General features: G+C 44.6%; 1 protein-coding gene across 4 annotated transcripts in view; it reads right to left on the reverse strand.

Moving 5' to 3' along the window:
• Window positions 1-317: 317 nt before the first annotated feature.
• TBC1D8B (TBC1 domain family member 8B) overlaps window positions 318-16,770 on the reverse strand; it is a 55,273-nt gene continuing 38,820 nt past the window's right edge. For all 4 annotated transcript variants that reach the window (XM_083595689.1, XM_083595690.1, XM_083595692.1 and 1 more), the window contains 6 exons: window positions 15,735-15,975; window positions 14,352-14,417; window positions 13,567-13,650; window positions 11,159-11,215; window positions 9,130-9,227; window positions 318-5,245 (listed from right to left, as the gene is read on the reverse strand). In XM_083595689.1, coding sequence (XP_083451815.1) covers window positions 4,832-5,245; window positions 9,130-9,227; window positions 11,159-11,215; window positions 13,567-13,650; window positions 14,352-14,417; window positions 15,735-15,975 — 960 coding nt within the window. In that variant the 3' untranslated portion in view covers window positions 318-4,831. The remainder of the gene's footprint in view (window positions 5,246-9,129; window positions 9,228-11,158; window positions 11,216-13,566; window positions 13,651-14,351; window positions 14,418-15,734; window positions 15,976-16,770) is intronic.

Genomic DNA, 16,770 nt, shown 5'->3' on the forward strand with positions numbered 1-16,770 from the left:
AGGATTTTGAGTGTTGTTTCTGGACTCCAAATCCCATCAGCCCCAGCTAACATGGCCAGTAGTCAGAGATTATGGGAGTTGTGGCCCAGGAACCTCTGTAGGGCACTAGGTTTTTTAAAAAATTAAAAGGCTTGTGGGAGGGAAGGGGGTGGGCCATCTTCCTTTTCTCTAACAACATCTGCCCCCTAACCACCACCCAGTCACCCAGTTCTCTCGCATTCCCAGCACCTACTCCTTTACAATGTGAAGAGGGTCTACTCTGAACATCTCCCCTCTGCCTCCCTCCCCAAGAAAACACTACTGAAAATCCTACCATCAACATTTTAACCATGGACAGTCAGAGGCATATTGTGAGCCAGGTTTCCACCTGCCCTACTTCCATGAAATGATCGTTTATTCATCTCCTCTCATTAAAGATACAGTGAATTTGCTGTGTACAGAACATGGTCATCAAAATACAAAACGCCAGCACATAAACATATTTTATTTCCTTGGTAGCAAAAAGGATAAAATAATCCAGTTCCTCTGGAAAACATACCATATTCATCTTATTTAGAAATTTATTCTTAAAGACAATTACACGCGTATTTTTTTGTAAGCTTATTTCAATATCTCTCTCCATAAGTTGTTTGTTAGACAGCCATTAAGATGAGGAACTTTGAAGAAGGCAGATAAATACATCTTTTTTTTCTCTCTTTTTTTTTGTTCTCCCTAAGAAATTACAGCTGCATCTTTGGCAAACTGTATTATAAAAGTTGCAACTTGTGAGGCAACAGCACATGGCTATACACACTACAGCAATGAACAATCATTGCAGTTGTTAGTGAAAATTTATCTCTGGTCAGGTGACCTACAGTGAAGTCACCTGATACTACCCCCACCCTTTAGTGGAATCCCTGTGCAATCAGATCTTACTAAAAAGGCTCTCTGCCCACCAGACTTTTCTACCTGCGCAACAGGTAGAATCCCCCCACCCCTGAAAACTTTGCTGGAGTTTGCAATAGTGTGAGAAATCTTCGCTTTGACAGGTATTTGCTCAGTAACCTGCTCTGAACAGTAAATGGCAGCTGATAATCTAACCCTCTATGCATCCCATCATCCCCAGTGTTATGTGCCAAATGACCTCATTATTTTGCAACTTAGCCACCATGGATCTAAAGCTTCACTGCTCTGTTCTACTGCCTCTCAGCTACAAATATTCTATATTCAGCTGCATAGAATGCCTAGAGCACCTGTGTGTGATAGAGAAAGAGAGAGTGCATGCATGCATGCTCTGGTAACTGCAGAGGCAACTCTCAGGAAGATATTCAGATATTTGGATTGCAGCAAGTACCACTGGAAAAAACAACAACAGCATGGCACAAACATGAAACCCAGACCCAGTGGACTTCCACCATCTAAGCACACTAAGAAATGGATGGTAGACTTTGATCAAAACTAGTGTCAAGGAATTCAATCCCTAGAGTAGGTTTAATAGAAAAGAAAAATGCTTTTCATGGAAGGTGTTGATCCCAATTTGCCCATTCAGAGCCCTAGGGATTGCTTTAAAGTTCTGTCTTAATAAACTTCTTTTTATGTTGTGAAGGAGAGACTACAGCAATCCCATCCAACACAAAGCCAAAATACTTGTTTTTTTACCAGAGTAAAGGGACTGGAGTCCCTATGTTAGAAACATCCTCTCCAAGGCTAGGTGCATGAAACAGACTGTGGCAGTAGAATAGACTTCCTCACCCTGGCAACAGGGTGATATCATTTCTGCAAGTTCTCCCACTTTCTGTTTTTAGAAAAAAAGGAAAACCTGCAAGTAGAAAACTAATGCATCAGAGTGAAGCTTTTAAATTTTTTTTCCTGCTAAGCTTCACATTAATAAGGAGTCTTTCAAAAATGTCACTTCCCAGCTTGCATGCATAAAGCTGAAATAGATATGCATAGGTATAATGCTGCCTGCTAAACAACAGCTGTGAGGTCCTGTTTAATTCCCAGGTCAGGACTTCTGTTGCTTCCTGGAAAACATCGACTGAATGTTTCATTTCAGGCAGCCAAGTGGAAAACAACTGGATTTGGGTAAATAAGAGTTTCCTGTAGGAACTTAAAAATGGAGTATTTTGAAAGGGGTGTGGGGAGAAATCAGGCTGCATGGTTTGCCCATATTGAACTGAGCAACTGTTTGGAAAAAATAAATCCAGAATAATATTAAGAAAATGGATCTTTTTGTTTTGTTCTCATCCCTGTGGATGAGAACTCAAGATTCCATCCTTAAAGAATGGGAAAGAGATAAGGGGAAAAGACGCGTAAGCGTGGAAAACAAGTTTGTAAAGAATCATCTGCTCCAAATATCCAAGCTGCATTCATTGGCAAGGTGTGTGGGTTGTGATCTAAAGACCCACCTCCCTGGGCAACAGAGACAAACAGAAATCAGTCCCTTTTAAAAGGCAACATACGCCTTCCACAGTGCTGGTGTATTTGCATAGAATTTAGACCGGCGGAAAACTTTGGACTTGTTTCAAAATATTCATAATTAAGATTAAGCCTTGTCAGGGATGCAGATAGAAAGGTCCAAAGAGGCTAAGACTAAGTGGACTGATTTCTCCTCCTCTGCCTTGCCAGTTGTTAAAGCTTTTTCCTTCAGAGCTGGAAAGCTCATTCTTCCTTGTCTTGAGCAAATATGCCCATTGCTAGCAAATATCTACTTTGCACATATCACCAGAGGCTGTTTGGTTAGATAAGAAGTTTGCACATTTCAAATGCTTTTTTTAAAAAAAAAGACCTGAGGGGAGACACAAACACAGAGAGAGAAAGAACCCTAAACACAGTACCTCTGTCACTGGTAATCAAAATCTGATTAGTACCTATAATATGTATGCTGGTCATTCTGCATATAAAAGATTGTACCTACAAGGTTCTGGAAGATAATTTGCTTACAATTTGTAAACAGATCTATTGGATGACATGCTTTGAAAATAAAAAGAAATTGGTCCACCTGAGCCATGGAGAGTTATGGATTCGCGAGGCTTTCTCATCACTCAAACTGCACTAGGAACATAGTTCTGAATTGGAACTGCCCTTTCCTCTTCTAGCATCAGCTAGCTCCATTTGGCTGAGAAAAACCCTGCAGGGACACTGGAGATTATTTGGGAGGAAGGGGCATGTTGAAATTTTAGTGCTTCCTATAACCATTATGACATCAGCAATGTCAACAAAAGAGAGACGAGTGAAGAAAGAGACCATAAGCCCCATGTGTGCGCACGCGCATGTGTGTTTCAATTTAACAGGTACTAGAAACTGGCTTAGTCCTAAAAGCCTACAGAGATATACAAGACACCAGCAGGGAACAGTTCTCCACAACAGTGTTCACCTTCACTTCACAATAATCCTTCAAGTATCATGCAATCTGTATTACAAAACTGCTTTGTGATGGCCTTATTTCTACCTCAAAAAGGAAGCAGATGATTTTAAGGAAGGCTGCAGCCCCAGGGACCTGATGCAACCTCTGTCCCAAGCAATGCACCCCCCACTCCCCACACCAAGACCACACCAGTTTGGGCAGTGGCAGCAAAAAGAAATACACACTGCAGACATGTTAGCCAGGGTGGGCAGAGACGTTTAAGCCCCTCCATACGGTCCAGCACCCTGATGTGGATGCAAATCACCCAATTCTTGGTCATGAGATGCATCATTTGTTGAGTGGACAGTAACCCCCACCCCACCCTCCCACCCTCAACTGATCAACATGAAGGAGAGGCTGTGTGTGTGAACATTTTAGAGTGTGGGGTGCCTACACTTTGGGCTACGCAGTGGGATTTGGCCCCTGGAGCATTGTCCAAGGGTGAATGTGGCCCTGAGTAGAAAGATAAACTAAAATGTTAAACGCCCCCGATCTAAAGCCAAATCCACAGACTAGCGCTGCATCACAGGAGCACGTCTCCTTCGTTCTTCCTGGGGGCACCTGAGTGGAGACACCAGGCTGCAGTTCATGTCTATTCTAGCGCCACCTTCACTAGATGATGTTGACATGGAAAGAAGCCATGACATCTTCCCTTTACCAGAGTGGATTTGGGAAGGAAGCCGCCATCGCGATGTGGCCTCCATGCCGCTGTGAACTGGGCTTATCTAGGGTAAGCATGGTCAAGGAACCACAGGACTTCCCACAAGTAAAAGGGTCTAGGGCCAGAAATTAAAACAGTGGGGAGGTGAACTGGGTTTGGAAGCTCCCCAAGATTGTATCAACTTGCCACTTTTTAAAAAACAACAGCAACAGTAATGATCAAAAGCAGCACTTGGTCCCATTCACAGAAACAACACAGCTCCCCCCCCTTTTAAACAGCCACGCTCAACTGACCATCAAAAAATATCTCTCCCAAAGCAGGAAACAAATTCTACATTCAGAGCTTAAGAAGCAATTCTTTGGAAATCCAACCAACAGTTACAACAGAATAGGTAAAGGCCAACACCACTCTGCAGCAAAAGTGGCAGACATTACATTCAGCGTGAGAACTATTAACACGAAACGGTGGTTTGGGAAAACAACAGCCACGAATCACCCCCAACTTTGCCCCTGACAGACCAGCTTGCTATTCCCTTCCAAGTTGGCTTGTGTTGGCTGATGTGGTTTAAGTCTCCCAGGTGTACTAAAAATGCAAAATTAGGTGCAAATTGTCCTTCAAGCTATGCTTATTTTAACTTTGCAAAAACACAGACAACCCTGCCTATGGCATAGAAGGGGATCAAGCTGAATCTTCAAACCCCCCAACTCCTGACTAAGTCAAGATGCTGAGCTCACAAATGGCCCTCCATCTTTCCAAGTGCCTCTGTGCAGAGCATCAGGCAGGTGCTATACTCTGGCCTTCGCTTTCAACTGAGAAACTTTAGCATTTTCCAACTTGGCTGAGACATCTACTGGCTTCTCGAAAAATCTCACCAAAGCAGGTTCATTTAGTAAAGACGCCAGCAGTTGCTCAAAGGCAAACGACCATTCGTCAGGTCTGCGTGGGCTCTGAGGTCCACCTCTTTCAATCTGTGGGGTAGGCTGAGCCTCTGGGGGCTTCTGGGCATCTTCTGCGCCCAAGCTGGAGGTGGAAGGGGCCATGCTCTTGGCTGACAAAGTGGGGCTCTGGAGTCTTCGGCCAACCTCCTCCATCTTCAGCAAGAGACTGGTGACGGTGGCAATGGCGCGATAGAGCAGCTCCTCTTCTGGGTCTCCGTGAAACAAGTTATACAAAGTCTTTGAAAACTGGATGAACTGGGACTGGGGTGGGTGGAGAAGGGAGAAATAAGAAGGTATATTTTACAACCTCCTGTTTCTTTTTCTAAAAGCCTCTTAACATATTTACAAAGAGTGCTTCTAAGTGGGACATGCTAGCACGATCTGACAAGTTGGCAGGTACCAGAAGTGTAGCCATATTCAGCTAAGTTTGGCTGCCAAACAAGGCCTTAAGGACCACATGCAGCCCTCGAGCCAAGTGTCGGACCACCCTGGTCTAGATGTTTCAAGCTGCTTTAAATTGCTGCTGGTTTTATATTTTACAGTTACTTTTTTCTTTTACCAGCTACTGATGCTTTTACTTGATTCGGAAGGTTATGCTAATGCAGTTTTAGTTAACTGTGCGTCTCTGTGGGCGTTCGAGTGTCTCTATGTTTGTACATATTGCACAAACACTTAAACCATTTTTCATGTTTTTATTTTGCAAACTGCCTTGCAAAGATTTTTTTTGCCACGGCATAAAAAATACTTTTAAAATGGAGCTGTAAAATAAATAGAGTGCCAATAACTGAATGGCTTTCACAATGAGGACGTGTTCTCTCTCCTGATCTAGAGCTAAAGTTGTAGGATGGTAGATTTCCGCAGAACATGAGGATAGGCTTCTTGACAGTAGGGCAGTTTGACAATGAACTGATTACTTTAAAAGAGACAGTCATGCCTTGGTTGTCGAATGCCTTGTGACTTGAGCGTTTTGGCTCCCAAACGCCACAAACCCGGAAGTGAGTGTTCCGGTTTGCAAATATTTTTTGGAAGGCTTGGTTTTCGAAAGTTTTCACAAGTCGAAAGGACTTCCAGAACAGATTCCATTCGAGAACCAAGGTACAACTGTACAATAAAATAGGATGGATTAAAAGAAGCAATACAAGTACAATTAAAAATTGATATGGATATTTAAGGTGGACTGCATGAACAAAGCTCACAGACTACTAGTGGTCCATTTGCCACAGTCTTGGAACGCCTTGACTAGGACTAGTTTGGGCAATAGTACAATATATGAAAATTAGGGTGCATTTCCCTATTAGGAGGAAATACAGTGGTACCTCGGGTTACATACGCTTCAGGTTACATATGCTTCAGGTTACAGACTCTGCTAACCCAGAAATAGTACCTCGGGTTAAGAACTTTGCTTCAGGATGAGAACAGAAATCGTGCTCTGGTGGCATGGCAGCAGCAGGAGGCCCCATTAGCTAAAGTGGTGCTTCAGGTTAAGAACAGTTTCAGGTTAAGAGCTTCCGGGTTAGCGCCATCGGCGAATGGCGGAGTTCCTCCGACCGGAGGAACTGGCTCCGTGGAAACTGGGTCTTCCCGCCGCGGCGAAGGTGGGGACCCGCTAGAAATCCCAGGTGGAGGAAGCCTGGGAACGTGGGGTTCGGCAGGGCACCAGGAGTGCCTCCCCTACTTGCGGGGAACCCCATTTGGGGGCTCCGGAGCGAAGTGGGGTGAGCGGCACGGTGCTGCGAACTGACTGCTATTTTCACGGAGGGAAGCTGCATAGCCATTGCCGGAGAGCGCTGACTTTTTCCTGTGGACAATTGGACTCTAAACAAGTACCCGTGAGTAGAAACGGAAAATTGGATTAAGAAACACTCTAATTTGGCACCGAAGCGGGAAGGTTTAAAACAGGAAGTCCGCCTTCCGCTTTTTGTAAATAGACTGAAGCAAAAACCTTGTAAGCTAATAGCCTGGAAAGTCGTTTGTAAAGGTCGAAATCTCCTTCATTTATAACCACTAAAACCCCCTTGGAAGCAGGAGAAAAGGGGGGGGGGATTTTGACTGTTCAAGCCTGCAGGAGAGAGAGTAAAAGAAAAATAAGTTTCCACCATCTCGGACATGGCAACGGGGTGTCAGAGACAGAAATTGTTGGAGACGTTCATTGACTGTGAATGGAACATTTTGACAGGTAGCTAAAAAAGAGAAACAAACTGATTCCGATGTTGCCTTTTGCATTCTAAAGAAACAAAATATTTGAAAAATGAAAGTAACTTTCCTTTGTTGGATATGTTTTTTTAAAAAATGGACACAAATAGAAATTGTCTCCTCTAGAGGGAGCTTGTTAAATTGTTGCTGCAGTCCACTAGGGGACTTTACAGCTGCGAGATTAAGATCCTGGAACCAGTCTTCTGACCTTGAATAAAAATGTGTTGGGAGGAAGTCTTGGTGCAGGCTTTCTGTAAAACAAATGCCTTGCTGGAGCATCTGCATGAGAAGATGGATCTGATGAATGAGAAGTTGGATTTGATGACTGTTGTAGTCAGTAAATGTGGACAAACAGGGAATGCTGACACAGAGATCATACAGGGACCAACTCAGGAAACTGGTTCGACTGGGCAAATGCAAGGGCAGATGATAATGGAGGAGGTGGCGGTTGCACCTCAAGTAATACAAATGGAGAGATCCGAGGCCCTGCAGGAGCATAAGCCGCTGTTTTTGAAGATTGAATTTGGAGTGGGCCAGGGGGAGCCTGGAGCTGAGGAGGCTATTAACTTTGGAGGGACTTTGAAATATGCTGTTAATTATTTTTTGGATCACATTGATGACTGCGGGGAGTGGGACTGTGGGGAATGGGTTGGTCTGATGAGGGGAGATGGAAATAATTATCGGCTGGAATCCCCCAGAGATCTACTCCTCAAGGAGAAAGGAAAGAAATTAAGAAAGAGACCAACAAAAGACAAGGAAAAGTGCAAGTATAAACAACAAGAAGAAGATCTGCAGAAGGGGCATGGAAGAGATTTAAGGGCCTCGGACATAAGATCACCAGGTTGATGGACTGGATGGAATGGACAGTAAGGACTGACATGACCCGAGACCAGGAAGAAGGGACGTTGGATGAAAATTGGAAGAAAGTTTATGAAGAAAAATTTTTATTTTGGGAATTAGTGTTAAAATTAATGAATATTAGGGAAAATGTTGGAATGAAACTATCTGGCTTTAGTAGAAAGGATATAAGGAGTTATGCATAAATAAGTATTAAGTTTTTAAGTTTTAAGGTATTTTATGGTAAAATAAGGTTAAACAAATTAAGGCAGATTGAATAACAGAATGTGGTGAAAGATGGAAAGGATTTGCTGAGTTAATTAATAGGTTAGACTGTCAAGATAAATTATTCAAATAATAATTGAGAAAGATGGAAAGAATTTGCTGAAATAACTAATTAAGTTAGAATACAAAAAGGGAGGAGGTCAAGGAAATAAGCAAATGAAAGATGTAATATGGGATTTGTATTTTTCTTTTTTGTTGTGGTGTATTGGCTTTTATGTACTTTTTCTTATTTTTTCTTCTTTTCTTTTTTGTATTTTTGAAACTCTTAATAAATATCATTTTAAAAAAAGGGGAAAAAAAAGAACAGTTTCAGGTTAAGAATGGACCTCTGGAACGAATTAAGTACTTAACCCGACATGCCACTGTACAGATAAATGAAAACAGGGAAATGGCCAAGCAGCACAATCCATGTTTATCCAGAAATATGCCCCAATGAATTCCACTTACCAGGTAAGTGAGTAGAGAATTGCGCCCAATCATATTCCAAGGATTCATGCCCAAGCCCCACCTACACACGTATGTACAAGCACACAGACAGATGGGCATAGCTGGGAGGGGGAGAAGTACAACTGTACTGGGCTTTCCTGGACACCTTCGAGCAGTGGCTGGCCACAGCGGTCTGCCAGGGATGCCTGAACTCTGAATTTCCTGCATTAAGAAAGGAATTAGACTAGATGCCCCCACCTTCCTACTCTATAATTCCTTCTTTATTTTAATGACCTGTTACCCTGTTAGCATGTGTCAGGCTCAGGGGTCATTGTTTGCTCCTACCAACGAACCAAACCCCAGATAACACCCCCCTTGCAAGTTCTCCCATAGGTGAGTTTTACCTGGTCCATGCGGGGCAAATCCTTAATGCTTTCTTCTTTTTTTAGCAATTCATCCTGCCACTGCTTCAAATAGGCCTGGATGTCAACCTTTCCTTTACCTAATTGGAAGGCAACAAGACACAAATGAATAGTGAAATCCTCACTCTACCCACAGCAGTCTCTATGTTGCTCTTGCAGGATCACACTGGGGCTTTGCAGCAGGGATGAGGACTCCCAAAACCCTCATCAGGGATGGTGGGAGCTGCAGTTCAAAGATATCTGGAGGACATCATGTTGGCATGAAAATAGTTCTCTGGGTGCCATCGTTTACATAGCCAAAGCAGCACCACTCAGAGGTTATCCAACAGCCTCGAGGGAGACCCAAGGTTTACAGAAGTGCAAAAATAAAATGTTTAGGTTTAAAATTCTGGGGTGGGGAAGAGACAAAAGCGTCCCAATGAAGACTGAGTATGGTCGGTGGCTATGAAATGCTGTTTTGCAACAGGCAAAAAGGTGAATAGGGGAATGGAACACAATGGAACATAGGAACCTGCCTTATCAAAGTCAGGTTATTGGTCCACCAAGCACAATACTGTCCACACCGACTGGTAGCCGGTCTCCAGGATTCAGGCAGGGGATGCTCCCAGCCCCACCTGGCGATAGCAGGGATTGAACCTGGGACCCTCTGCATGCAGGTAAAATACCCTTCACTCCATGGAGTGCCTAGAATTCTCAGCATCTGGGTCCCCAGATGTTGCTGAACTACAACTCCCATCACCCCTAGCTAGCAAGGCCAAAGCTCAGGGATGATGGGAGTTGTAGTCCAACAACATCTGGGGACCCACAGGTTGAGAACCACTGCCTGATTGCTGCTACTGTACAGACTTTGGTCTTCCAAAGTGAGATTTCTGTCTTTTTCCCCCCTGGGAGGAGCAGAACTTCCCCACCCTCGCTGCCTTTGCCACCTGGAGAACTTGACCTTTGGTGGGCAGCATATGGACTGCCCCCATCCTACATGCTACCCTGAGATCTCCAGAGGACAGGCAGGACTCAAACAGAGGAAGAAGGCTAGGTAGATCAATAAAACAACCCAATTTCTCTGCTCTCCCACACTTTCTATATTGTCAGCTGCAACATCTGGAAGAGGAATTTGGCGGTTCAGGAGGGCATTCAAATTTCACGACAGCGTGCTGGCTGGAGGGCAATGGAAGCTGAGTTTCCAAAAACTGGAGTGCAGCATGTTAGCTGCTCCCAAGATCAAGGGTCTGGAAACCAAGTCTTATGAGGAACGGTTGAGAGAAGATTCTAACTCAACAGGAGGAAGAACGTTCTGTCAGTAAGAGCTGACAAAACTCCCTTGGAAGGTGGTTGTGGACTCTCCTTCCTTGGAGGTTTAAAGCAGAGGTTGGATGGCCATTTCTAATGTGTGCACTAGGTGAGATTCCTGCATTGCAGGGGGGTTAGACTAGAGGATCCTTGGGACCCTTCCAACTTGAATATATATATTATCATAACTTAAATATTACAGCACAGAGTAGAAAACAGCATCTTCCCTGCATGATATGTGTAATGGTTATAGGGGTTGCTCGTGCGTAAGCTGCCACCACTCCTGGCTAGGTTGCCTGGTTAAACCTTTTCTGTCTGGACAGCCATTCACTTCGTGGCTGTTTCAGTCGCTAGCAGAATCCGTCAGTGGGCGTTTCTTTAACTTCTTCCAGCAAAGAAGTTCTTTGACGCCAAGTCTACGCCTACTTTCCCTGCGCGGAAGTCTTCTGCGCAGGGTGGGTGTGGGCAGCGGAGGACCCGTGCTCTCCCCGCTGGTCTCCGGCGAGGAGTCCTGGAGCCCCCTCGCCGATTCCCCCATCTGCCCCCCTTTATCCCTGGTGTTACGCTGATTTCCTTCCCCAGCGGATGAGCTGCCTCTCTCCCTGCTGGGCCCTTCTCCCGCATCGCTTGGGAGCCTTGCCTCCGCCTCTGGCTCTGATGTCAGTTCCCTGACAATATGTATAGATTGACGCAAGTTCTCTGGATATTAATTAAGTTCACCAACCTTTTTCTGGGCTCCTGTTTAAAGCATCAGCACCTTCACGGTCCTCAGGAGAAGAAACTAGGATAGAAGAGGAGGATAAAAATGGACATAGGAAGCTGCCTCAAACCAGAGAGTTTATGGGTTGGTTTGGACAGAATGCTAAATCATACAAGAAAGAGCTGCAATGAGCACTGGGCTCATAACTTTCCCACCCCTCCCCGCAACCTGGCCACTTTTGCTTCGATCTTTTAATTACAGTATTTTTTCATAAATATTTTATTTATTGTTATTCAATTTTTTCCTAACCTGATAATAAATCTGTTCTTAATTTTGACAATGGTTTGCTGAAACAGGCCAATATCAAACCATAGTTTAAGAAGCTGGCTTGTTTCAACAAACCACTTGGTTAAGACAGAGGTTTTCAACATTTTTGGGTCCACACCCCCCTTGACCAAGTACATTCTTTCTGCGGCCCCCCTGTGGGGCTCAGGAGCCCAGTTATGTCACCCCTTGCCTGCAGAGCTTGCAGCCTCTCACCTCCCTTGTGGAGGGTTCCCTCAGCCTCATCTCTTCCTCCTCTCCCCCCTCCTTGGGAGTCCTCTGGGCAGCTGCTGCTGCCGCCCCTGGTCTCTGAGTTGCCCCCTCTGCCCCAAACAGAGGTGCCTCCTCACACGGCCCCACAGGGGCCTAGGAAGCACCCCCTGGCCAGCCCCAGAGGCACCATTCACCTGGCGAGCTTGTAGCCAGGGCTGCTGCAACAAACGGTTGTGCAAGCCTTTCGGAGGCAGAGATGTGAGAGGCCATCGGAGGAAGGGAGGGAAGGAACGAGGGAAGGCCAGTGTTGCCCATGGCACCCCTGACCATCCCTCAAGGCACCCTCATGGCTAAAGCACACTGGTTGAAAACCACTGGCTTAAGATGAACTACAGTTTAGAGTTCAGATGTTACACTTAACTTAAATTGAAGTGGAAGCTCCAAGCTCCTTCTCAAACCATGGTTTAGTGTTATGTGTGAATAAGTTTTATTCATCCACCTAGCTCAGCACTGCCTGTGTTGACAGGGTTCTTCAAAGCCTCAGCCAGAGTTATTTCACAGCAGGTGCTACTTAAATCTTTTTTAACAAGAGATGCCAGCATTTGAACCAGGGACTTACTGCGTGGAAAGCATACAGTCTGCCCAATGAACTTTGGCTGTAATGTCTGAATTTTTTACAACCTGAATTTTTTATAGAAAAGAGAAGCACTGGAAAACTACAGGGTCCGTCCCCCCCAGCTGTGATGCATCAAATGCCTTTAAGTTCTGAAAGGCAGCTAAAGAAAAGGGGTCTCAGTTGCAGTCCACTCTATTTTTCTGGTGTCTGTTTCACATCCTCAGCTGTCTATTGCTTAGAAAGATATGAGCTGCACACTTTAAAAATTCTCATTTCCTCCCTCAATGGGACAGGCAAATGGTTGCAAATAGTTTAGCTATTACCAAATACAATTTGCTGCATTTTTTTTAAAGGTAAAGTTTATTAGTGGTTCTGAGCCACTTTTGCAAAAATGGAGCACCCTTGCCACTTTAAATTACCCCTTTCTCCCAATTCTGTTTAAAAGAAGAGAGGGAACGAGGAGAGAGAACAGGATATAACAAGTCCTGATAAAACAGAATAAACGGTATTGAAGCAGGATCGTATAAACCCACCCTGATACTGTCATGAACACAAATCATAATGAATGCATGATTTTTAAAAAGGACACCTGGAGGGTCCCAAAGTCTAAACATGCTGTGAGCTTTGTACAAGTAAGGTAAAGGTAAAGGGACCCCTGACCATTAGGTCCAGTCGCAGACGACTCTGGGGTTGCGGTGCTCATCTCGCTTTATTGGCCGAGGGAGCCGGCATACAGCTTCCGGGTCATGTGACCAGCATGACTAAGCCGCTTCTGGCAAACCAGAGCAGCGCACGGAAACGCCATTTACCTTCCCGCCGGAGCGGTACCTATTTATCTACTTGCACTTTGACGTGCTTTTGAACTGCTAGGTTGGCAGGAGCAGGGACTGAGCAACGGGAGCTCACCCCGTTGTGGGGATTCAAACCTTCTGATCGGCAAGCCCTAGGCTCTGTGTTTAGACCACAGCGCCACCAGCGTCCCACACAAGTAGTTCATGACAAATGCTTATCAGGCAGTCTGGTGCAGCTCTAACAGTCTCACTTCAGTCAATTCTGGTTTCGGTACCTTTAAATGGCAGGGTTCAGTGTGGAGGCAGCTTCTATATGAAACTACAGACCTGAACATCCTGCTTCTTTTGGCTCTCAGAAGTTGGAACCTAAAATTCATTTCTTGGCACTTCAAGTTGGAGTTCTGCTGCCGGTCCCCTTCCCAGCGGAATGGGTGGGGGGAGGATTAATCTCCGCCTGCTTCTATAAACAGAGCATGCTTGAGGCTTACCATTTAATTGGCTAAAGTGGATCAACTCTTCTTTAGATAGCTGAGTCCCTTTGGAAGGGCTTAGGGATTCCACTTCAGTGAAAGCTGCAAAAAAGGAAACAGAATTTTGAGGATAGCAGAGAACCACTGTCGCTAGAACTTTGCATTTGCAAAGGACGGTCCACACAAAAAACTTTTGTTTAGTTTATCCTTGCAGCCCATTATTCCCATTATACAGATGGAGAACTGAGTCTGAAAAAGATCATTCTTGTCTCAGGCCACCCTGCCATACAGCAAGCAGCAAAATTGTTATCCTGTTCTTCCTTGAAAGAGCTCGGGGATATATCTCCCCCCTCTGCCACTCTCATTTTCACTACAGCCCTGAGAGGTAATTTCTTAATGAAAGCAACCTACTTTTCTACACAAAATAGTCAAAGCAGCTAATAAGGTATAAGCATAAAACAATAAAATAACTGACATATTAAAACAACATGATAGCCAGCAGTGATAGGCTAGGACCTGGGGCGGGGGGGAGGGGACGGGACCAAGTTTCAAATCCAGATTCAGCCATGAAGTTCACAAGCTGATCTTGGGCCTGTTAGTGTCTCTCAGCCTACCTTGCAAGGTTGCTAAGCAGATAAAATGAGAGAGAAGGGGAACTACGTATGCCACTCTGAGCTCCTTGGAGGAAAGCAATGAAGCCAATAAAATTGTATTTAATAAACACAGAAAATGCAAGCGAGATCCTTCACAATCCCAGGCAGGCAATGGAACAACTAATACATGATCTCCCAAAAGTGACTCACCTGGAGGTATGTGCAATTTGAAAAGCAGCTTCAGCTTTTGGGTAAAGCTCCCATGATACATGACATCTAACAAACAGAGAAGGATGGTGGGGGCGGGGAGAGAGAAAGATTATTCATATTCAGAAGTCTCAGGTGTACAGGGGAGCGTTATCCCCAACTCTTGCTGCCTGGGTGTAATGAAACTGATGGTAAGCATCTGCTTTGCATGTAGAAGGTTCAATCCCCGCATCTCCAGGTAGCCCTCGGAACTGGCCACTGCCTAAGACCCCAAAGAGCTGCTGCCAGTCAGTGTTGACAGTACTGAGGTACATGGGCCAATGAGTCTGGCTCAGGATAAGGCAGTTTCCCAGGTTCTTAAGTGGACAATAATGGGCATTATGGACAAATAGTATAACCTGCTAAGATTATTAGCATATATAGAAACAGCTCTCTAAAAACGAACAGTGGGTCACAATATTTGGTTTCAAATCGAATAAAAATAAATTCAAATCATTTTACAAAAAATTATATACAAAGGAAAACTTGAACCTGGGGGGGGGGGGTTCAAGCTGACAATACTTAGAAACTAAAAGGTCAGAGAAAATTAAAGGTAAAGGGACCCCTGACCATTAGGTCCAGTCGTGACCGACTCTGGGGTTGCGGCGCTCATCTCGCTTTATTGGCCGAGGGAGCCGGCGTACAGCTTCTGGGTCATGTGGCCAGCATGACTAAGCCGCTTCTGGCAAAACCAGAGCAGCGCATGGAAACGCTGTTTACCTTCCCGCCGGAGCGGTACCCATTTATCTACTTGCACTTTGACGTGCTTTCGAGCTGCTAGGTTGGCAGGAGCTGGGACCGAACAATGGGAGCTCACCCCATTATGGGGATTCGAACCGCCGACCTTCTGATTGGCAAGCCCAAGGCTCTGTGGTTTAACCCACACAGATGAACAAAAACTGTCCTTAGTAGCACCAATAAAGCTGAAAGATATAACTAAAGCAATAAATAAATTTAAGCCACGTAAAGTGCCAGGCATGGATGGTATACCTAGATATTTCTATAAAAAATTATCTGAGACGTTATTGTCCCATATGCAAAGATTGTTTGACAGCATATTGGCTGGCAATATAGTGCCTAAGTCATGGAAAGAGTCTACAACTGTTGTTATTAAAACCAGGTAAAAATCCAGAATCATACAGGCCTATCTCATTAAAATGCAAAAAAACAAATCACTGGCATTTTAGTGGATAGAATGGCAAAAATACTACCAAACATAACCTGTTGAGGCTGCTTCCACTGCCATTCTTGCCACCCCAAATGGACAGCGAGTCCATTGGCAAATATAACCAACCCAGCCCAAGACTGAGGAGCACATGACCCTATGGTATGCATTCAGCAGTGTACCCAGAGCAGAGGCAAATTCTTTGAAGTTTATAAGCCCATCTAGGTTCTCATCCAGCAACCGGAACGTCCACAGAGCAAGGGAGTCCCTGTTTGCACAATGCGCCCAAGGGCTCAGGAGATGGTAGAGGACACGGAACTGCTGGCAGTCGATGCGATACTGGTCCAGGTAGGGGAGGCTGGGATCATGGTGCTTCAGGGCTGGGCTGTCCATGCTCCAGTAGCAGGAGAGAAAATGCTCCTTCTGCAAAATATGCACAAAAGCCCATGTGTTAAATAAGAGCAATACTTGCGGGGGAGAAAGAACAAGGATAAGAACACATTGCTTCCGTGTTGTCGCTCAGAGGTAACAGCGACAGGTAATTTCCTATACCTACAACTTTTTGTTGATGTCTTTGCTGCATACAAAAACATGTAGCCATCCCCCCCCCCCAAAAGAAGAGAGATGGAAAGAAGACACAGTCCCTACCAGAGAAGAATGGCAGATTGTACTGATTCTCGGTAGTGGCACCCGCCCTGTGGAACACCCTCACACCAGATGCCAAAGAGAAAAACAACTACCAGATTTTTAGAAGACATCTGAAGGCAGCCCTCTTTAGGGAAGGTTTTAATGTTTAATAGACTATTGTATTTTAATATTCTGTTGGAAGCCGCCCAGAGTGGCTGGGGAAACCCAGCCAGATGGGTGGGGTATAAATAAATTGCTATTATTATTATTATTAGGACTATGAAGAAATGGCAAAAAACGACCGGAAGAATTAGGAATCAGGAAGACCAAAATTTTAATAAGGAATGGGGAAAATATGTAATTTATGTTGAAAATCGTTGTAAGCAATTTAAATTATTAGTAGGACTTGAACGTTGGACTATGGTTGCAATGGAGATTTAATAGAACTGGATCAACAGAGAAGATGCAGGAGGAAAAAAACTTAACATAAGGACCCACAAAGGGGAGGAACGAAGTTCATGGGAATTTATGGAATTCATTTTTATTTTTATTTTTTTTGGTTGCTTGATGATTGTTTGTAAATTTGAAAAT

Source organism: Podarcis filfolensis (assembly GCF_964270895.1).
Source record: "Podarcis filfolensis genome assembly, chromosome: Z".
Lineage (NCBI taxonomy): Eukaryota > Metazoa > Chordata > Lepidosauria > Squamata > Lacertidae > Podarcis > Podarcis filfolensis.